Below are 23,900 nucleotides of genomic sequence, written 5' to 3'. Positions count from 1 at the left end.
GAAGAGAAGAAAGAACAGATGGCTCTTGAATTACACACAAAGTTGTTTTAAGATTAGAAAAATCCTTTCTAGCACATTTGCTTTATCTCCCTTAAGATAAACATAAATAATACCATCATCTCTTAATGAAAATAAAAAGCCCTAAAATATTTTAAAGGCTGAAGTTTTCTAAGAATTTCTTCAAGTGTTGGTGCTGCTGATTTTAGCTCTCTCAACACAGAGAATTCTGCTATTCTGATTGAAGACATCAGAGTGAAATGCTGAAATTTGTGGCCTTCACAATATAAAAAAAAGCTTTCAAGCATTTATTTCTGCTCGTTTTAAGAAAAAAACTAACAAATTCTTGCACACAAAAGCAACTCAATCCCCTACAAGTGATACAAAGTCAATGTAAAACTACATTCAAGTATCCCATTTCTTACCTGAGTTCATTTCAATTCCATGTTTTTTGCCAAGCTGATTTTACAGCTTTCACTATCCAGGTCATCTGGGTTTTTTAATTGTTTTAAAAAACGTGCTAGTTATTTGTTTCTTAAAACACTGTAAATGATGAGCATACAGCCCATAAGGCAAACCTCTGTTCCACAGCGTGTTGCTACATTTGTGATTTGAAAGGCTCATTACTCAGGATTAGCAATATCTCACCTGTTGAGCCCTTGGCAATAGCCTATATCAGGATTTCTCCAGGAAAATGCCAGCAGCACATTCCGCAGCTTCTGGATCCCTTCGGATGTCGGGGAGGAATAATGTTTGTTGTTGGGCAAAGTCCTCAAGAGATCCAACTCAATCTGTTTGGATGCAGGATTTTGTTTCTCCAGAGCATTTTGAAGCAAGGTTTGGAAGTACCCAGGTACTGTGCTGTCCTTGAATTTTTTAACATGGAGATTGACACACCACTTCCAGATCTTGGAGCGGTGTTCGTGTGGAATTCCAGAGCGGATGAGGTTCTTCAGCTCCACGGAGCGCATCATCTCCCTGTTCATGGTGCTGGCAAGGTAGTTTTCCCATTTTACTCCAGCTGAGATCTCTCGATTTTCACTGAGGGAAAGTGACCTCAGGTCCAAAGCTCGTGATTTTGCTACTAGTTTCTCCTCCTCATCATCCTCTGGGACTGTCTGAAACCCATATATATCATATTCACTGCAGTGGGAAAAAAAAGGAAAAAAAAAAAGGTTTTACATGTGTTCAGCAGCCCTGAAACGCCCACGTTCCCATCAGAGTTAGTCCAAAGCCACTCTCCACAGTTCTCAAGTTTTAACAATTATTACACATTTTTCTGAAATACATCTTTTATTTAGTAATTACTTTCACAATTCCATATATAAAAGACTTGGGGCCATATTCCAGTAAATATTACCATACAAATTAAGCACTTTAAGAACAGGGTCAAGTTCAAATGAACCCAACTCTTCAGTAACTCACCTTCAGCAGCTGTATGGCAACATTTGAGTCTAAGTTTTATACTATCTCCATAAACCAATAAATGTGTTAAGGGAACTTCCCAGTCTGACCATTCAGGAGACTCTAGCAGTTGCACTTCCAACACCAGAGACTTTCCCTGCTGGGACTGACCAAGGCACACAGACATTTATTTTAACAGGACCAAATTACCTGACTAGGTGTGGTTTGAAAAAGGCCTGTTCTGGTTGTTCACTGGTTTCTGCTTTCAAGGCATCTTCCAGTAACTGTGTGATGACCTCACGAGCAGGACTCTGCTCCTCAGAACAAACTGGAGTTTTCATTTCTTGAAGCAAGATCAAGTATTTACTTTCAATCTGGCAGAGTTTGGCTTCCAAGCTGGTGTACTGCAGAAAACAATATATTATGTAAGTCTTCAGACACTTTGTGCTACACTTGTTTTAAAATCTGGTTCAATGTGATTCTGTTGGTTTATGTTGCTCAGAAACCTGTAAGTCAGGAACAGTCAGCTTGACTTTCCCATTTGTGTAGCACCAGCAAACATAAGGCAGCAAAGCAGATCTGATGTTTTCCACCAGATGTACTTTTGCATGTGGAAAATGTGAGCCAGCTTAAATTATCACTACACTGCATGAAATACAACTCAACCATTTTGTGCTTTTCAAGTAACAGCTTCAGCCTATGCATGTTGGAACAAGAACAACTCAAATGGCATTTTAAAGACATGAGTTAGGCAACAGCATGTAGGAGCTGTAAACACACACCTCCATGCCAGAAATACAGCATTTAAACCTGGCCACTGTGGGCTTTGCTTCCAAAAAACCAGAGGCAAAGCCTACCATCTCTACGTGTGTGTTTATTTTCCCAACCCCAGGCAACGGAAATATTCATTATTTACTTGCAACACCTCTACATTCAAGTTCATCTACACAAGAAAACACTCCCAAAATTACATTCATCGTATCACAGTCGCCCTTCGTGCTCAGAAGAAAGCTCTACACATCCTGTCATACTTCAAAAAAATCATCACACCCTGAATTCTGAGGAAATAATGTTTTCAGAGAAATATATATGCCTGTGTTCATAAGTTACAAAAAAACTTTCACCAGCAAATTTAAATTTAAAGCAAATTACTTCTTTCAAGAATCCATCCAGAAAGATTGGTCTGTAAGGACTGAGTTAAGGGGGATTTTTAACTTGTTCCATTTTCCTAGGTAGATTTACAGCTAAAATTTTGAAAACATTTTAGACATTTCCAAAATGAGAACATGCTGTGTTAGTCTGACCTTTGCCTGCCATTCTCTCTCTCTTGCTTCTGCGCTTCTTCGTAGAGCAGAAAGTTCCAAAATCTCCTTATTTAAAAATTTATTCTGGGTCTTATAACCCTGAAGATTGTCCTGTTGATTAAAAAAAAACAAAAAAAAAAAGCAAACTAGATTTTTAATAAAAAATATTTTACAAACAGTAAATGCCTGCCAGAGAAAGCACACCTTAGAACATGGAAAGAGCAGCTACTAATAGCATTTATCAGTTTTAAAACTTACCAGGGTCTCATATAGGAAAGGTATGATGAATGTTTATGCATATTTTAAGTTACTTGTATTCCAAATTCCTTGGAGTGTTAATCAATTTGGAATACAACATTTATCCAAAGGCAAAAAAAAGCATGTTTAGATCAAAGTGGATAACTTCAGTAACTCCATTAAGAACTTGGGACACATTCATTGAGGTTCAAAAAAAAAGGCATTAATAAGATCTGTAGGAGCATTAGTAAAACAGGTTCTTAAATTCCTCCCTTTTTGTCTCCTCAGAGCTTCCCTTTGCCATCCCACATGCTTTGTTGCCTCGGTTTTGATACTGAAAATCTTTAAAAAAGCAAGCTTTTGCTTTGTTTCCCCCCATGCTGATATTTTCCTCTTACACTCGCTTCTTCCTGCTCCTTTGATTATTTCTCACATCACTGCTCCTCCCCAGCAAGGATTAATTCCCTGGAAGCCCAGGACCCTGCACTACAGGCACACAGAGCAGCCCAAAGCAGAGGAGTTCAGTGAGATTGTCACAGACATTCAAAGAGGGGGTGCCAAGCAGAGAAAGCCTCAGCTGAGAAGTGTCCTGGGGAGCTGCTGCAGTGACCTCAAGCAGCACAGCAGCCTCAAAGTACCCCCACAGGGAGCACAGAGTCCCCTATGCATTGAGACAGAGACATTGCTCTTACTTTTAGTCTGTCCAGCTCCTGCAGGTCCTTATTAGCACTGGTGGCCGTGGGAGAATTTACTGCTCCACTTGGAGAGGATGAACTGTCCTCACATTCACTGAGCTGCCGGGAGAGTTTCATGATCACCTCATCTTTAGCTTGAATAGTTTCCATCAACATACCCAGCTGCTCATTGAGTTCTCCAACTTTGCATTTCAGGTTCTTCACTTCCTGCTGGAGACTGTCTTTTTCCAGGTTTAACTTTTCAAGCTGATTGTTGAGACCCAAAATCTGGTCGTCTTTTTGGTGCAGCAGCTCTAGTTTGTCTTTGGGAACCCCCTCACAGAGGCGGCTGGCAAAGTATTTATCATACTGGGAGGACCGCACTGTTTGCTGCAGGAGTCGAACAAGTTCCTGAGAATTAAAAAAAAAAAAAAGGTCATGAAGTTTTAAGTTTCTAAGGTTTAGAACTTATAAAGTTAACATCAAGCAAAAGAAAGCTCTGGAATGGGTTTTTAATCTGAATAATCAGCTTCTAAGAGACCTCAGGCTGAGTTTTAAGGAAAAAGGGAAACACTGACATGACATGATTTCTAGCAGATTAACACCTTACAATGACTGGCCTACATGGAGGGTTTAAATGTCTTTGAGCTAAGGATCCTGCCTAGAAAGGCTCCAACAGGTTAAGGAGAAGTAGTGGACAGCTGTGGCCCAGCAGTTACCTGGAAGCTGAAAAAATCCTTGCCTGCAAGCAGCCCTCTTGTAGGGAGATGAACAGGGAGAGGGCTTAAGCCCCAAAGGTTAACAGGTGAGCATTCCAGAATGGAAAAGGCAAAGGAACTAACAGCTCTTCTCTAACAGAGAGAGAAAATAAGAGCAGGAAACAATACATGCTGCTTTGCCAAAAAGGAAGTCTGAAGAGGGCTTTTTAGAACATCTCGCCACACCATTTTAATTTGTCTTCTTATTAAAACAGAAGCAACTGTGAACACAGTGTTGCACTTAGACCAGTGAGATTTCTCAGAAGCTGGCTCAGGAGCTCAAATGTACTCCTGGGAAAGATAACTCCTCAAATGATTATAAACATGGGGCTCACATTCCTTCTTTGGATTCTCTTCGATCATCCCACACAACAGAAAATACAAATAGCAGCTCCATATAAGACCTAAAAAATTATTCTTCTTAAAAAGAGTAGAAATCCTTTTAGATAAAGCAAGGTGTTGAATAAATTGGAGTTATGAGGCATACAACCATGAACACTATCAGTGCAGTACTATATGCATGTTTTATAGATGATTATGGTTAGGCCTGTGCTTTACAAAACCACTCCTGATGATGCAGTTAGGGTAGAGAGAAGTCAGGCCCATTCCCCAACCTCTCTCTAGCATTGAGAGAATCAAAAAACAAACAAAGAGGACCTGAAAGGATGAGTTTCTCAGAAATTATAAGTACTAATGGAAAAAGAAGCTGCGTCTACCTGCCAGGATTCTGGCACACACTGAACAAAGTAACTTCAGAGAATAAGATACATAAACCAAGTTAATGAACACTGTGCAAAGGTTTTGTTCAGGGATCTCATCTTCAACAGATGTAAAAATGGTCCTTCTTGTCTCAAGACTCTTTATGTACCAAGGTTTGTTCAGCACCATCGTTTTACACCAACCAACCAGCTCTTGCAGTTCGATGGCCAGAAAGGTTAAACTCACAATCACCTGCCAGATCCACATGCTTTGGGCACTTTGCCTGCAGGCTTAATTACCTTTTGGCTCAAAAGATCTTTCTTCAGCTTCTCCAGCTCTTCCTGCTGGCTTTGATACTTGAGCTGCAGCTCAGAGACCAGTTTGTTGCCGTTGCCAGAACACCACTCTGTTGGAGAGGAGTCGCTGCCGGTGCGGTTCTTGCTCGAGCCCATCATGTCCTTCAGCAAGGGGCGCCTTGCTTTGTGTGGAATGCGGCCAAAATCAAATGGAAAAGCTGAACTAGTCAGTCCTGCATAAAACAATTTCTTCTAGTTCGGTTCACTTAGTAAAAAGGCATTTCAAAGCATTCACATTTCCTTAAAAAAAATATACTCATTAACATCAGACTCTGAGCAGCTTCTCAACTACCCAGTACAATAGAGTTAAACATGCCTCATTTTCCAAGCTGCTTCCTTTGGTGGGAAAAGTATAGAGCTCAAAGGCTCCTCCCCTCCCAGACAAAAGACTTGGCTCATGAATTGTAAAATTCTCTTCGTGTCTTACTCCCCAAGTACTAATTTATTACACAAAATAAAAGGTACCCCTAACTATGGCAAAGTAAACTTTGCTTCAAATAATTAACAGTTCCAAAGTGGTCAGAGCAAACCCAACCCTGGTATCACAGCCCCCTGCTCCTGGAAGAGGCACTGGGGTAACAATTCACCTCTGTTTACATCACCACAGGAGTACTCAGGGAGAAGGATGTTTTCTAACAGATCAAATCGCTTGGATTCCAGCTGAAGTGCTCCTAAGGAGCTGTAAAAACATCTTCATGAGGTTATTGCAGACACTGGTCATATTTGAGACCCAGTTACAATTCACAGATGAGCTGCCACTGCATGTGCATCCCCTACTTTTTCCCTTTCAGAAGCAAGACAATATAACACCTACATACTTATTTAGAGTATAAAGGCAGTTCTGCTTCAGGGAGTGACACTCAACTGAGTAATTAAAGTCTCAGCATTTCCCTTCATCTCCTAACTTTGCAAGTCAAGTGACAGAACTAAAGCCAGTAACACACTCAGGAAACCAGAACAGTGGATAACAAGGCTTTGTCCTCATTCTGTTGTATTTGAATGGCAGAAGATTCCAAACACATCATAAGGAATTAGTTTTTTAAAAAATGATTTACAGAGCTCTGAATGTGGTTTGTGAAGAAAAAGATAAGCTTCCACTATTTCCTAGAGACAGACACAACACAGTACATTACATTAAAGGCAAATGCTCCCCTTCCTTCCTCCCACTTCTACCTTTACTTCCTTCTGCCAGGTGCTTCCTCTTTTCTTCCAGAGCCATGGAGTCCTCCAAGTCTTTGGGGGTTGGATCCAGCAGTTCCCACTCCTCGGTGGTGTAAAATATGCTCTTGCGGTTTTCGTTGTTTCCTTTTCTTAGAGAGGACATGGAATTTCTGTGGAAAAGGCAGCGGGAAAAGGTGACCACGATTTCTGCGGTTTGCATTCATTCTGTAAGGGGCTTTGCAAGACAAGCACTACAGTTCAAACAGTGCAAAGGAAAAATAAGCTAAAACACAGACCAAACCAAATAAAAGCTCAAAGAAAACAAAGGCTGTCCTACCAAACAGCACCTGCCATCAACGGGTTTCAAGAACAGAAGAATTACTTTGCTTTAATGGGGTATTAATTTCTAGGAGACCACTATGGTATTTTGCATCTCCCTCTGTTTTGGCAGTGGTGAAGCACAAAAAGTTAGGATTTACAAGCAGCATCTCTTTATTGATCAGTTATTGTAGCTTAGAATTTCAGGGGAACTGCCAGGCACTAAAGTGAACAGCATGCAGGCAAACCATGGATGTTATAGTTCCATATCCTGGGTTAATGCAAAACTTGGGATCACCCAAGAGACCTGCTGTGGCTGAGTCACTGATGACAGACTCCTGAGCAGTTTTCCTTTCCTAAGGTGGAACATGGCCAATTATCTGCAAGAACATTTCGGAGGCGCCCTCTGAATTCCAGCCAGATAATTCCATGGAAGAACATACATTTCCCAGCAGGGTGAGGTTACCTTACCCAGCTTCCTCCACAACCACCATGCAATCAGAAATGTCCACTCTTATGTCCACGAGTATTAGCACAGCTCAGGATTGTAAAGCCTTTGTTCAGCCAGACAAGGAGATTTTACATTGACCCATAGAATCAGTTTAATATCTCAGGTATAAAACTGGAAATGTATTTGCTATCTCAGCATTTTCTCTGCAGTCTGTGCAAGCCCACAAAGATGCTCTCACTCACTGAGCCACATTCTCTCTTCTTCCTTTTCAAATCTCAAGCAGAAGGTAACCCATATTACACTCTCAAGATGATGGGATGATCCAAGCCAGTCTTTCAGCTTCACATGAGATTTAACACCTGATCAACATGAACTCTAAGCTAATCATTATGCAGTGCAAGATTTTCATAATCTGATGAACCAAGAAATATTTAAGTACAACTTAAAAATAACCCTAAAGGTTATTAATAAAACCATTCCAGCAATCCACAAACTCGTCAAAGATCAACTTATGCTACACTTTAATTTTCTCCCAGAAAGAATCACAGCTTCTGTCAGGGGCAAGAAGCCTTATTTTGTTTTTCAGACCTTCCAGGGAAATTAAACAGATCAAATTGGGCAGTGATTGACACATTTCCCAGGGCACTCAAAATCAACAGGTGTCACCTGCACCTCTCCATCTGTTCTGGGAACAGGGGCTGACTCTTACCAGGCACCTCCACAGCCCCCTGCTCTGCACTTGGTCAACTCCAGGATTTAAAGCCTGTCTGAACACCACCTTCTAAAGCTTGAACAAACCACAAAGAACAAGAAGTCAAGTGACTTCTGGAAAAGCTGCTTAAAAAACTGCTGTTAAGCCCATGAAAAATCATAGCTGATGCTCTGCTTTGTAAAGTTTTTGCATAGGTTTGTTCAGGGCACTGAAGTGGCACTGCTTCATTGCTTTCTATTAGATTAAAATAAGATTAAAAGATCAGATAGTTAAATTTGAAAACAATATTTATTTTCCTAAGCACACTATGACCACTACAATCAAACTACCCAACAGTTGATCATATGATCTAATGATTCTTTATTTTTAAATGTTTGGGGGTTAAGTCATATTTTATGGTTATATAACTTGAGGTTACTATAATTTAGTATGTTTCCAAGTCTATATTCTGCATATATAAGAGATATAAGTAGCTGAGGGCATGAAGATTACTAAAACTCAGGTCCAAATGTCTGTATATGCCAACTAGTACTTAAAAATACATTCTGAAAAGCAGAAAAGCATGGTTCAACTTCAGTTACTGCAAATATACATACAGTTTAACATCAAGACATATTCTTCATTTTTTTCCTCATTATTCCTTCCCCACTGCTGCCTGGGATGCAAGCACAGCTATTAAAGCAACAGCTTCTCTGTCAGACACACCATAAATGTGCTCAGGAGGAAGGACAAGGCTCTAAAACATCTACATGTCTTAATACAAATTAGCAAAAATAAGACAAAGACATGCTCCCAGCAACACAGTTCTAGAAACACTGGGATCCATCCATTGGAGCTACAACTAGTCCCATCCCAATCCAGTAAGACACTGGAGAGTGCACACATTCCCAAGGCCACCAGGCTGCACTGCTGCCCTAAATGGTGTACAATTGCTGGAGAAGGGAGGAAGACCATCACCCACGACAGTCCTGCTGCTTAGAGACGTTTACTAAAATAAATTCCAACATTTTAGTGGGGCTTTTTCTGCCACCAGCTTTTACAGTTATAGCTTTTATACACTACTACGTAATTTTAATTTTAATTTTCCAAGGTTCATAATTAGCTTTCACTGCTGTGAAAATATCAACCATCTAGTCCTGGTTCTGCAGAAAGGTCCAATACCATTAAGTGCCCCTCCTTGTGACACACACTCACAGAGTGCTGTTCACCCAGGGAAAGAACACCCCTTGTCAATCAAGACGGGACAAATGAGGCCACACATGTTAAAATACAAGACTAAATGTACTTTTCCCCCAGGAATTCTGTTCAGACTGGTTTGAGCACAAACCAAGGCTGTGCAATAGGAAAGGCTGTAGGACCCCTGTGCCATTACTGAAGAGTTTGGATGACTGATTGGGCATCATTCACTTCAGGAGAAGCATGTAAAAATGATCACTATTTATGCAAAATCAATCAAAATTAGGATTATACTTGCCCTCCCCTCTCTCTGGAGCAGCTGAGGACAGCCTTTAGAAGGAAAATTCACCAGTCCCTGACCAAACCTAAGCTGAAAAAGAAATAATCTTTCTCGTGAAAACTGCTACAGATTCAAGTCTCAAAACAAATTTATCTTGCTAGATACAGGAGTTTAAGTGCTCATGACCTGCTGGCTGGTAGCATTCAGCCTCAAAGAGCTGCAGTGGGAAGTTTTCTTACAGAGAATCATAGATTTTTACTTAGATTCACAGAATATTCCAAGTTGGAAGAGAACCACGTGTTCATTCCCAAGACCTGCAAGGACTTCAAGCCATGAGGATCAGAGCTATACAGAGAAGGCCAACTTTTGAATATTGTGCTACAGGGTCTGCTGGGCCACTGCCACCAGAAGTATTTCCCTCCACCCTCAGCTCCACCACTGCCTTCCTGCTCAGAAACACTGACACACCAACCAGGCAGCACCGAGCAGCTCACCCTGGCACTGCTGGACTTCCCCAAAGCACGGCATCTGCAACTCAGGAAAAAAAACCAACAGCACAAAAAAAACCCCCACAACACTCAGAAAAATCAAGAAAAAAATTTAAAAAGCAAATAAACCTCGTTTCAAGTAAACAGGAATTCGCCAAACAGGAACTGTTCCATGTACTTTTCCTTCTATGATGATCAAGTTTAAGTTCTACCAAAGCAAAGTGGCCACACAAACCCAAGCAACCACACAACATTATCAGTTAAAACACGACATGTAGTAACAGGATTGACATCTCTCTCAATCCAGCCATAAGCCATCTTTTCTCGAACTTCAGTTACAGTCTACACAGTAGAGAAAAAGAGCCAAAAAAAGAGCCAAAACCAACAACAGAAAAGGAGCCAGAAAAAGAGCCAAAACCAACACCACTTTGTAACCTCTCAGATCTCTGTGCTAAACAAGAAAGCTTTAAAAGGCATCTGTTTAACTCAGCACTGCTGCTGAAAATGAGCAGCATTTTACAGCTCAGGAGGGATGTGGTCGAGTTAACCAGAGCTACAGCTCTGCTCTGTGACCTGCTCTGCTCCAGCACAGCAACAGCCTTTAAGTACAAGTGGAAAATATGTGTGGGAAAAGCAAAGTGTAAAATCAGTTAGAAAGAAACTGTAACAGGAGGGCTGAAAGCTGGCAGAACTGCTTTCCTTAAAGCAATTATTACTGAAGAGTTCTCTCATTATGAGTAAGGGGATAACATATGTGGGTTTGATGTCGTTCAGAAAGGGTCTGCCACAGTTTTGCTCAGGAATTCAAATTACATCGACTTCAAATCTGTGCCATGTGCTTTCATTTATTTTAAGAAGCAGATGAAGAGTAAGGATTTATCCTGCTTTCATTTTGATCAATAAAAACAGTTCCAGTGCACTGAACACTACACCTGCTACAATGCTGCACCTGGGAAAAGCAGCAGGAGCTGAGGATACAACTCCCAGCTCCCTGCTTGGGTTCAGAGGGCAAAGCCATCCCCAGAAGTGCTTTCCAAGACTCCAGTCTCCCTTTCAGGTATCAGTGATGCCACATGACGATGTTCTCACTCACACCCTTCAAACAGGAGGTAAAATAAAGAGTTTACTTGAAGAGATCCCACTGTACTGATCCACCCCACCACCCCTGTCCTTCTAAGCAGCTCCACCCACCACACACAGACATCTTTCAGTAGGGAACAGTCTCAGCCAGCAACTACCACGCTCCTGATAACTCCTTCTCCCACGTTCCCAACTTACTTGAGTTCAGTGCTCCATTGTTTAAGTGAGAAGTTGATGGCACTTGCTTGGACTGGTGCAGGCTGGGAAGCTGCTTGTTCCCCCACCAGGTCTGTAGGAGAAGTCTCCACAGCTAGAATATTTCTAGCTCTCTCTGCTGAAGCATTTTGACTTAGGATACTCAAATCTGTATTAAAAAAAAAAAACAACAAAAAATAGAGAAAAAGAAAAATAGGCAAAACCTTCAATAAGTAAAAGAACAGTGGCTATGTAAAATCATATACTGCTAAGCCTGCTAGCAGGGTAGGTTGGGTTTTATTTTAGATTGCAACATAACTTAATAAAGCATTCTGTTTAAATGAACCTTAAAAACAGCGAACTGTTTTCCTCAGTGAGCTCTCACCACAGCCACCTACTTTTGGTAACAGGACTCGTGTGATGCTCAGGAGGCATTATTTCATCAGTGATTTACAATCTCAGTGAGTCAATATTGATTCATCCAGCTTAAGCAGCTATGAAGCTATAAAAATTAAGGGGAATTCATGACATTAACCTGCAAAACCCCCTGGTAAAACAAGTTCAGGCTTAGCTCTGATGAGTCAGCAACAGTGCCACAAAAACACTGACATCTTTCATGCTGTGCTTCGCCCCAGAAGTTCTTCACCCTACAAGTGACACTGCTGCAAGTCAAGGAGCTTTATGGCCTCGAGCCAGCTCTGAGCCAATCCAGCCTGGGCATTCCCAGAGCCAAGAGCACTGGCACAGGCACTGCAGGCACACCCAGGGCCTCCTGGATCAGCATGGATTTAAGCTGAGGCAGCTCCTCCTCAGCTGCTCACACTGCCCCAAACAGCCCCACAGGAACCAGCCCAGGGCTGGCACGAGCCCTGAGCCACAGCTGCGGAATTCCAGAGGATCCAGGCTGACCCAACAGAGCCAGGCAGGTCTCCAACACAACACACTGTCAAACACGGACTGCAGAGCCTGCAGTGTCTGTGTGACCTCGGTGATTCCATTATCCTGGATAACTTGCTCTCTCCCTCCAGCAGGCAGAGGGAATGAAAAATTGGGAATATGGAATATACTATGAATAGCAACACCATTATAGAGAAGCACAAAGCGGTTTGTGGCCTTACACAAAGCCTCTGAGCAGGCAAGTTAAACAAGCTCAAATGTAATTTTCAGATTCTTCCTGATATAATTCACAAAGTACTGAAGGATTAAGGATTTTCTGACAACACTCTCAGCCTTGTTCAGCATTACAAAGTAACACACTGGGATGGGCTCTGATTTTAATAAAACCCTAGGAAATCATGATGCCCTCTTTTATCACTGCTCTCACCATTACTTGGCACAAGCAGCAAGCCCAGCTTTAAGCAAACTGTCCCCTCCAGTTACTCAGCAGAGGGTTACTTTTATTTAGCCCTATCAAAGGTTAGAAGTAGAAAGAACATTCTGTAATAAAGAATACAAAGTATAAAAGATAACTGACACCAGAAATCTCTCAAACCCTTGAAAAGTGGTATCTGCCACAGAAGTGCATCATGTGGTGTTTCAAACAGAAGTACAAGTTACACTGCCTTGATCTGTTAAGAACAGAAGCTTCAGGGCCTTATCAGCCAAGCAGAATTCCAAGTTCTTTGGGACTGTGGCTGTTTGAGCTGAGCACAGTTCAGCTAAGACAGGCTAGCTAAAACCAGCTTTTGGTCATATTCACTGTCTAATAAAGGAAAAGGTGATAGGTTTTAATGAAAACAAAACAAAACCAAAACTAAAAAAAAAACTAAACCCCAAACCAACCAACCAACCAACAAAAAAAAAAAACCAAAACCAAAAAAACCAACTCAAACACCATCCCAAAAGGAAACAAACAAACAAGCCCTCAAACCACAAACAAGGCACAAAAACTCATGGATACCCAAAGCCAGGCTGGAATACTGACATTCTGCCTTCATACTCACAGCTTGTTTTATCTTCTACCTGCACCATTCACCAAAACTGCCAAATCCCTTTTGGGATGGCCCAGGTAAAGGAACTGCTCAAGAGCTGAGTTCCTAACACGTGCATTTCCTCTCCCAGACCTGCCAGGTGTGGCTGAACCTGAGGCTGCTCCTTGTGCTTGATCCCCTGCCAGTGGTTTGGTCAGAGGGAGGGACTGCACAGCAGGTGAGCACAACTAATTCATGTGCTTGTTAATGCAATCATCACGTAAAAAAGAAAATAAATAAATAAAATCTTGTTTTTAAACTTCTCTCAAAACGCAACAATCTTATAAATGCATGACATTGCGTTTTTTATTAGTGTAAATTAAGAGGCGAGGAATAACATCACCAAGAACTGAAATTATAAAACCTACATTAACATTCAATCAATTTCAAGAGAAAAAATAATAATTCCATTTCCCATAAGGAATAAATAATTTGACTTCCATGGTAGCAAGGCAGTTCCATGACAAATCCTACAGTCTAATTTTTGCAACACGAACTTTCCCACATCCCACTCGGACAAATAAAGTAATTTTCACTACATTGAATGTTCTTAAAAACCTTTCAAGGTTGATCCACAAAGCAGCACCTTGGCTTTATGTATGTTCCAGTTAGTCCAGATTTCTAAACTGGGAAGGGACAGGCCAAGGAGAGGACAAAACAGGCAAGGTTCCAGTAAGCAGTTCTGGTTTTGGACTGAAGACAGACCACTTCCCCTTTTAAAACATTGGGGAGAGCATCTGCACTAAGGCACCAGCAAAACAAACCAATTTCTATGCTCCAGTATAAAGTACATCCTAGTCATCAACACCAAACCAGAGCCTTAGAGAATCCCCTAATTCTACAGGAAACTTTTGGAGCACTTGATTAAAAAGAAGAAACAATCATCAATCACTCAGGCTATTTGCATTTCCCCCAGAAGGAATTCTTACTTAAACACTTCAGCTGACGATAAAGCCATCACTGTGATCTGTCCTAAAAAATGAGACTCAAGATGCAGTTCCAAATGACACATAATGCAGTTTAACTGCAGGCTGTCCCTGAAAGGGATGGGCCTGTTGAGCTCCTCTATCTTACCTTGACATTCCTTGTACTAGATTTAAAAACAATAATAATTTAAATTAAAAACAAATTCAGATAATAATAATAAAAAAAATCACACAAAGACGTTCAGCTTGCTCATCCAGAAACTCCCCAACAATTTAGAGGAAAGGAAAATGCCAGATCAGTGACTAAATTACTGGATCTGCTGCCAAACTGGAGTGAGGGAGCAGCACCTCCACACGGTGCAGTGACAGCAGGTTTATTCCACGTGTTACCCAAGCTCTGAGGGAAGCAGCACAAACAAGAACAAATGGATTTGTGGCCAAGTTACATATTCCAGTTGATCTGATCCAACAATCCACTGCCAAGAGGGCAGGGCTGCTACTCCTCTGCTCTGCCTCCCTGTGTTTTCCACTGTGCCTTGTTCCCTCCTTTCCATCAGCTCTGGCAGTCACCTGATTGCACAGTAAACATATTCCACTCCTCAATCTGGCAGAAATGACAAAGAAGTCTTCCTTTCTGGCTAACATTTGAGCTCACCCAGCTCGGCACAGGGTCAGACAACGGGACACAAAAAGGGAGCCTGCGAAGCAGAGAGTGAGAGGCTGAAGGCAGAAAGGCAAAGGGCTGGGAGAGCAAAAGGCTGCTCCCCTTCCCACCACCAGCACCAACCAGTGTGACAAGCTGCCAACCAGGCTGTGTGTGGCCACAAAGGCGCTCTCAAGCCATCCCACCTGGCATTCCCAACAATTTTCCCAGGATAATCCTGGCACTCACCTGTCCCTACAGTAAAGCGCTCCTGGAAACTACACGGGCCAAAACCCAAGGTGGAGAAGCAGCTGTTCCCTGCCAGCTCACGGGCACTGCCCACAGGAGGAGCTGGGCCCTGCTCCCAGCAGGGACTCACTGCAGGGGCTCAAAGCCCCCCAGGGACACACAGCTCAGCACAGCCGAGCTGAGCACACAGCCAGGGGCAGAGGGAAAGCAGCAAACCGGGTTAGAGGACAATCCTGCAGCCTGGATCTGACCTGGGGAAGGGCAGAAGGCTGGGGAAAACAACACTTAACATGAGCAAATTGAGATGAACCAAATATGTAATCTGGTGATGAAATATGTCTGACCCAAGAGAGTTTTACTAATGCCTAACTTGGCACAGAACAGGATTTTACTCAGGCTTATTTATGGAGAACAGAAACCAGCAAGCAATCCATTCCTGTAGGGGCTCAGAAATAAAACAATTCACAAGTGCCTGAGCAATGTAGTAAAAAATACAGAATAGCTTTGTATAATACACCAATGCATTTTTATAACTGACACTGAAATTACATTTTCCTTGCCTAAACATATTACAGAGACTCAATTTCACTTGTGTAGTATCAGGGTAAACAGTTTTCCAGTTTTAAAAGGCAAGCCATTTTTATCAGAGTCAGACAGATCCACCATACCATACTTTTTAGGGAACAAAGTATGGTCATTCAGAACCCAAAAAATACTTTTTCCTCATTAAAACCTGGAGTTTATATCTCAGGATATTTACTACACTAAGATATTACAACCACTGAAAGACAACTTGCCTAATCTAAGCTGTACTTAATGAAACCCAGTCATAACACTACTCCATTTTACTTCATTTCTAAAAATATGTTTTACAAGAAATCAACAGATTTTTTAAGAGATACGAAATCACATACAAAATTACATTTATGGTAAATAATTATAGCATCGTAAACAAAGTTTATATAGAAACAAGGTGCAAAAAAAACACCTTCCAAGGCTGTTCTCAGCACAGCCTTGTACTGCTGAGCTGACACTGAAGAGAGACATCCTTCTGGTTTTACTCCAGTTTCCAACGTACCGGGATTGTCTTTGGCAACAAGACCTTTGGAGAAGTCACTGGGGGTGGGGGAGGTCCGGCTGTCCCTCTTGGCTGCGTCCAGGTTGTTGCAATATTCCCACCTCTTCTGCTGGAGCTCCTGCAGCCAGTAGGTCATGTCCTGACGAGTGGCAGCCTGAACACACAGAGCCAGAGCAGTGGTGAGATCACTGCGTGTTCTCTGCTGCACGAACACAGCACTTCCAAGAGCAGCAGGAAAACCAACCCAGATAACGAGCAGAGCAGCAAGGGACCATCACTCAGAATCAGCAGGATTTACAAGAAATAACCACCAGTGTACCAGAGGCACCTCATGCACACACACACACCCCTCCCTGATTTTTAAGCCAAATTCGTTTTCTATTAGAAGCTGTCACATGCATTCTTCTTCTCCAGTTCTACACTCAAACATTAGGAAACGCAGCAGCATCTTTTAGTTACACACAAAGCACTGTTTGAACACAGAGCTACAATCCATATCAAGGAAAAAAGATCCCATACACATTCAAGAAGATTCCCATTTCCTTTTAAATTGCTTTCTCAGCAGAAGAAACCAACAAACTAATCATGCATCTCAATGCCTCCTACTTTAATTACTAAATCTACATATTGTATTTCTTGATGATCCCACGAGCAAAACAGCTCCTATAGAAAAATCATACTTCAAATAAAAAACCCAACAGGAATGTTTAATCTACAAGCCCAAAGTGATCAAAGTGAACAGGTAATAAGTGAGCAAGGATTCAAACACACCTTGAATAACAGCTCTAAGTCTTTTCAAAACACATCAAATGAAAATACACAAATAACACCATGAGACAAGTGATGGCAGCTGACACTGCAGGTGCTCCCATGGAAAGATTATTGTTATCCCAACATACATCCTCAGCTGCCAGTCTGGGACAAGCACCTGACCCAGTGACACGTTTCAGGAGCAAAAGGTTAACACTTGTGAGGAGACACTCCTCTAAGTCCTTTGGTTTGTAAGAAAAAATAGTGCTTGTCTTCTAGCCAGCCTTGTTTCTACCTTTCCCCCAAGTGCTTGGTGGCACTATCAGTGAAAAACCCTCCTTGCTTGGGCAAATGACTAAGTTTGCTCTTTAAAGACAATTTAACTTCCTGTTCTATTTATCACAGAGGGCACCTGTGCAAGGCACAGCCGCAAAAGAATGAAAAGCCACAAACAACACACATTTCCTTATGAAAGAAATGCAGTGAAGCACAGCCATGGCACAGAACTGTCTTCATTATACATAGAACACTTTTGGTCTGGTCAAATTGAGGACCCATTTGCCATCATATTTTGACCCTGGCAGTAGCTAATTACAAGACAAAGCCCAAACAGCACAGCAAACAAGAACTGTTGCTTCCCCAGGGGCTCTCTCTGGCTCAGCAATTTGCCATCTCAGCGTTCAGCAATCAGAGACACACATTTCTGTTTTACCATTTGGTTCTTTGTACCTGTAGGAGCTTTAACGTCCCCAACATTCCACAGCAAATGGCTCCAAAGCACCGTGCAAGGAGGTTAAACAGAAAACAGTTATTCCTGGAGCTGCTGCTCCAGCTCCTCTCAGTACATCATAAACAGGGTAAGATATAAGATAAATAAATCGTGGAAACATTAGTAAACCGACCAGTCATACACAAGGACACTGCAGGTTCACTGTTCTCAGTTGACAGGAAAGATATGTGAGACACTTCTAATCTGAAGTGGAAATTAGTTTCACATATTCTTGCTTGCCTGCTCATGGGAAACCAGAGAAAAACATTTCCCCCACTAAAAAAAAAGACCTGGCAAAAGAATAGCTTAGAACTGTCTGTAAGGTTTCTCACTAAGTGTCACAGAACTGGACACGGGGAAGCATCAATCCCACAGCCACCTCTGGCAGCGTGGCAATGACCACAGCAGCTTTTTCAGTCCACAGGCTGCAGTCCTGCAAAGAGCAACATCCCCCCCGCTATTCCTTGTGCTCAAGGATTTCCTTTGCACTTTCAGCCAGTGGCTAAACCAGCCTTCACTTCTGGTCAACCTGAGAGCTTACATTTCCTTCAGATGGACTCGCACACAGGCCTCCTAAAGCCGTGTTTTACCGTGCTCCAGCAGAACCCACCAGAACTCCAGGAGCTCCCACTGACACGGGATGTAGCTCTTGAGCGTTCCCTGCCACCACAACACAGCTAGAGGCAACCCAGGAGCCCATCCAGTTACACCTGCAATTAACTTCTGCCCACGACTCCTTGAACTTAATGACCCTTTCTCACCACTTGCCCCGTTATTCTCTCCCCAGTCATCTTTGGAGAACCGGGAATTAATTTAAATGGAGCTGCTCCCTGTTGGCTGCTTTTAAATTCCCAGTTGCTCCTGACCTGCCCGTTACCTCGCCTTCCTGCCTTCCCACGCACAGCCTTCCTTCTCTTCCAGAGTTTTCCACTCCCTTCCAACGGTTTTTGCTGAGTTTATGTAAGCATCTTAGTTATTTACAGTTAAAACACTATCCTGGAAAATCTGTTTAAATGAGTTTTGTTTAAACAAAATTAATCTTTGAAGCTGTTGTTTGAAATGGACAGTTTAAAAAAAACCCAACACACACGGAACATGTTAGGTCTCCCTCTTCCCCCACTCCTAAACACAACAAATTTGCAAACTTTTTTTTTTTAATTCACTTTACCTGTCCAAGAAAGGAACAGTCCCATGCTTGCCCCATTTCTCATGACTTCTCTGAGTATTTGGCTACTGCCCACCACGAGAGCCAGGACATTTAACCAGCTGCAGCATCAATCAAATCTCACCAAAACATCCTTACTGGGACTAAACTATTGCTAAGGTGCTTTCTTACTGCAGAGCCACACCAGCCACATTTTAACAGAGGCATTTCTGGGAGGAAAAAAACCCACCATGAATGCCACCCAAACTGGTGTAAAAAAAGGAATTACTACTGCAAACCTACAGGCAACAGTAGCAGCAAGGGACACTTAAGTGAAGAGACACACAGTACTATGCAGTTTTCAACTTCAATGATGGAAAATTATTATCATTTAATTAATTAATTAAAGTCCCTATATCCCCCCACTAAGAATGATGCAAGAACTGCCACCTTCTGATGCACACATGACACAAGCAGAAGAATGATTTGGAAAAAGCAACCACCCTCTGGCTTCCTCTACCTGGACACGCTAGTGGAACATGTATGCCAACATAAAACACTTCAATGAAGAGTCCAAAGAAATGCAACAAGACCTGATATTTTGAGGAATCTCATGAGAATTCTTGCCACGGTCCTCCTCTGAACACAGGGAAAGTCTCCTCTGAGCTTTTTTTTAATCACCAGAAAGTTTGCCTTTCTTAAGATTTACTAATCCTGCTACACTCAAACAGCAAATCTGGAGCCAGATGGCTTTGTCTGGAGGGCAGCCCAACTCTTAATTAAAGCATTGCAACCACTAACCAGCAGAGTTTGAAGGAAAAAGCATCAGCTCAGGCAACAAATCACCCTCACAGCTGAGCCACCCTCTCATCTGCCTTAGTTCCCACAGCAATGCTGTCCAAGCTCAACCCCCCATCATTACCCACATCCTTCCAGAGCACTGACAAATTAGAGCAAAAGCTCCAAAGTAATCCTCCTTTCAGCAAGTCTGGTGTCCAATACTTCCAAGGATCTGGGCTCTGAAATCTGCAGTGCCTGGAATGCTGACACTCGGCCAATAACCCAGAAAAGATTTTTTTTTCTTTCAAAAAATTTCTGTTCCCCTCCCAGCTCACCACTGTTCACAGAGAGGTCACCCACACTTGAGTGTCCAGACACAGTCCAGCATGGCTGGCCAGTGTTTCTTTGTGTGTCTACAGGACACTGCTTTAAAAATATTTAGAAATATATGTATACATACATATTTTCCCCCCTTCATGAGAGGCCTCACTGTGTGCACACAGCCAAATGTTCACTTGACTGTATTACCAGCATTCTGTTACACCAAGTATCTGCAGGATCAGGATTTGCATGCCTCCCATAAAATATCCTCAAACGTCATCTAGCCATAATTCATAAAGTACACAATTTTCTGAGCTTCTTCACCTAAAGGAATGGTACTTGTTATATATATTTAAATAGAAAAGCTTTTTACACACACTTATGTTCTTCTACTGTACTTTAACTGTTGGAAACGTAGAGAAAAGCTACAATCACACAAGTGGCAGGTTGGTTATCTACAGTCCTAAAATATGAAGAATTTGCTTTATTTGCTGTACAGGCAGCAATATGTTTCTCCCAAAATTGTTATCTAACTGAGAAACAAAGACTGAGTACATCATACAACCCTCAGCTCCCATTAAATGACAGAAGACTGAGCAATCCAGATGATGAAATCATTACATTAACCAAAAACTGAGGCATTATGAAAAATAATGCATTCCTCAACAGCACCATCAGTTTAATCTGGAATTTCCTACTGCTCTTCTGAGTCCACAATCCTGACTGGGAAAGGCCAGATCACAAGATGTGGAAATTTTGAACACGCAGCAAGTTGAGGAAAACAAGGCATGTGAGTGACAGGGTGAAGAATCCATTTGACTTCACTTTATTCCTCGCACTCTGTGTGCAATGTTTTCTTGACAGACTAAATCACATTTGTTTTTAACAGGGGCTGGATCAGAGTGGGGGAGGTTTGGGGTTGATTTTTTTTTTTTAACATTTTGAATTCTTAATTCCACATCTACCTAATTTAGCCAAAGGATGTTTTTAGAGGCCTTAAAGAACTACCACGTTGGGTAGAAGAAAATTAATTCCAGCTGCAAAAGCCTTGGTGAATCACATGGCCACGGAAGGCCAGTAGGTCCTGCAACATCCCTCAAGATCTTCATTAATTCCTGACTTAGTACACAAACACCTATAAGAGCATTTTTACAGACAATCACTCAGCCACTTTAGGGCAATCATCATAACACAAGAGGCACAACAAAGCAAAATCAGCTTTTTCTGCTAATTACAGAAACAAACTTGACTTTCTTAACTGGTACCTCTTCTCAATCCCCATAAGGGAAACCCAGGGAGAGCTCCAATCTATGTAGGTTCTTTCCTAGAGTACAGAAAAAACCCCTGATACAAAAAACATGGGCAGAGCAGTAGCATCACAGACCAAAAGATACCAAGAAAAATATGTAGAAGGAAACCCCCTGTTCCTGACACTTCTGCATCAGTGTTGGGTTTGATTTGTGTCTTCGTGACTGCAGAAAACACCCAAGGCTCCTCCTGTCTGCCTGACAGGCTAGTTATTTATTATACAGGTGGCAGATACTATATCCCACTACACTCCTAATCACAAATCCCACAGTCCTCAATAAAGGCCCTCCTCATGAAAAAGGATCCTCACAACAAAAAATACGCATTAAATATCTTTCTGAAGATTTCCACACAAAAATCACTAAATGCTAATTAAAAAAACCAACCGAGCAAAACACTCTCCAGCTACCAAAAATCAAAGCTCACACCAAGTCCGCAGCTTTAACTTGCATAACACAGATACCCAGGCTACAAAAGTAGATTTATAGAAAGCAATAAAGACTTTGGTTAAGGCTATACAAAAGTAGCTTTTACATGTGATTGCACTGCTTTTCCTTCACCAAATAAGTTAAAATTATTATCACATTAGTTTTCTAGTTAAATAACCTGCTTATTCTTCAGTAAAGTATGTTGATGATTCTGTATTTTGACGTTTCTACTTCTCAAAACAGAATGCTGAAGAGCTTGATAAAATCACGTCCCACAATCTCAGCACGTGCTATCACTGCTCAACTCTCCACTGTTAAAGAAGTAAGAGATATCTTCCAATATTCAATAGCAAGTGCTACTGTTTAATAGCTTAATGGATTATGCTCAAAAAGTACAAAATTCACACGAAAAGTCACACTCAATGCACAAGAACGTTCCTTGATGGGCTCATCTGCCTCAACAGCAATCAAAAATCACGGATACTCGGGAGGATTTATTTCTTCTTTACTGAGTGGAAACGGTTTCCTCGGTTGTTTTTTTTTTTCCTAGGCGTGACAATAGAGGAAAGATATGTAAAACAATCCCCACATTCGCCTCTCGTCCTACGAAGGTCCGAGTCCTTGTACAGATAAGGAGCCCCTGCTACTCTCAGGAAACAATTCTCCCTCCTCTTCCTTCCTCCCAATGCAACTCAGACACAGACTTGTGCCACGCACCATCTTTGCAAAATAAACACCCCAACACTGGGACCCGGCCACTCCCTCTCTGCCTCCAAAACCACAACCCACCAGATTTCTTCGGAAATCTTTTCCTTCCACCCACTCGTTTCCCCAGAAGCCCCTCAGCCCGTCCCGCACCGCGCTCGGCGGCGGCGTGTCCTCCCTCACAGGGGCGCTGGGGACACCGACCCGGGGAGGGGACACGGACCCGGGGAAGGGGACACGGACCCGGGGAAGGGGACACGGACCCGGGGAAGGGGACACGGACCCGGGGAAGGGGACACGGACCCGGGGCACACAGCGGGGACAGCCCGGCAGTGCCGCTCCCCTGTTTGCGAAGCGGCACCTCCCTGCCTGTGCCAACGCGCCGGGGCACGGCGGGGCAGAGCGCGGGGCGGCTGCGGGCAAAACCCGCGGGCAGGGCACGGGCTGGGCCGGGAGGGGGACCCGGCGGGGACGGGGACTGGGATGGGGCAGGACCGGGGACAGGGACGCACCGGGCCGGGTCGAGGACGAGTCCCGGGCCTACCTTGAGCACGGCGACGGCCCCGCCGGGCCCGTGCACCTCGAAGGCGGGGGGCTCGTCCCCCGGCGCGGCCGCGCCCGCCTCGGGCTGGTGGTAGCTGAATGAGGCGGAGGCGATGTCGATGTGCCCGAGCGGCAGCGGCTCCTGCGGCCCCTTGAAGTAGTAGAGGTAACAGCGGCGCGGGTCGAACACGAACCAGCGGGTGCGGAAGCCGCGCAGGGGCCCCTTCCCCGACAGCTTCTGCAGGTACCCGCAGAGCTTGGGGCCGCCGGGGCCGGGCTGCTCCCCGGCCGGGCCGTCCTCGCCCTCGGAGCCCGCCGGCATCGCCGCGGCCGCGCAGGGAGCGGGGCCGGCCCGGCCCGCGGCCTCTCGGGACTTGTAGTGCGGTCCCGCCCCGGGGCCGCCCCGCCCCGGCCCCGCACGGACCCGCCCGCCCCGGCCCCGAGCGGGGGGACCCGGCCCCGGCCCCGGCCCTGCCCGGGCAGCCGCTCTGCGGACGGGGGAAGGCGCTGCCTCCCCGCGCTCCACACGGCCCGTGCGCTGTTATACGGCTGAGACCAACCAAAAACGATTCTCCAAATGCTTCCTTAGCCCAGGGTCAGATTAACGCCCTTCTTCTGCAGTCTCGTGTCGTCTCCCATCCCGAGTCCTGTCCCTGCCTGACAACGCAGCAGCAGCCGAGGGAGTGGGGGGAAAGTACGGAAAATGCAGGCGGCATCAGTGGGTGAAAAGCTGCAGCTTATGTGGTTTAGAGTCGTGAACGACCACGGACCAGACTGTGTTTTTATAGAAGTGTTCCCTCCAGGGAACTTCTGGTGCTAGTGATAGAGAACTTCTGCAATAGAAAACTTCACTGTGAAGACATCAAACTGCCACTGGTAACTTCACATCATTCTTCCTTATGTTTGGAACACAGTGTGTGCCTATTTCCTTCAAACATGCTCTGGGTACAAATACAGAAAACAGACAGATGTGGCACATTCATCCAAAACTGGGAG

General features: G+C 43.5%; 1 protein-coding gene across 1 annotated transcript in view; it reads right to left on the bottom strand.

Moving 5' to 3' along the window:
- Nucleotides 1–23,226, bottom strand: part of TBC1D2B (TBC1 domain family member 2B) — a 32,271-nt gene extending 9,045 nt beyond the window's left edge. Inside the window, exons 1-9 of the mRNA XM_017816929.1 lie at nt 22,906–23,226; nt 16,157–16,310; nt 11,294–11,459; nt 6,603–6,760; nt 5,373–5,602; nt 3,635–4,027; nt 2,706–2,816; nt 1,612–1,805; nt 646–1,140 (exon numbers count right to left, since the gene is read on the bottom strand). Coding sequence (XP_017672418.1) covers nt 646–1,140; nt 1,612–1,805; nt 2,706–2,816; nt 3,635–4,027; nt 5,373–5,602; nt 6,603–6,760; nt 11,294–11,459; nt 16,157–16,310; nt 22,906–23,226 — 2,222 coding nt within the window. The remainder of the gene's footprint in view (nt 1–645; nt 1,141–1,611; nt 1,806–2,705; nt 2,817–3,634; nt 4,028–5,372; nt 5,603–6,602; nt 6,761–11,293; nt 11,460–16,156; nt 16,311–22,905) is intronic.
- Between the last annotated feature and the right edge of the window lie 674 nt (nt 23,227–23,900).

Source organism: Lepidothrix coronata, unplaced genomic scaffold (genome assembly GCF_001604755.1).
Source record: "Lepidothrix coronata isolate B3197 unplaced genomic scaffold, Lepidothrix_coronata-1.0 Scaffold58, whole genome shotgun sequence".
NCBI classification, from domain to species: domain Eukaryota; kingdom Metazoa; phylum Chordata; class Aves; order Passeriformes; family Pipridae; genus Lepidothrix; species Lepidothrix coronata.
The sequence above is the reverse complement of the archived record's forward strand: the minus strand, read 5'-3'. Positions and strand labels throughout refer to the sequence as shown.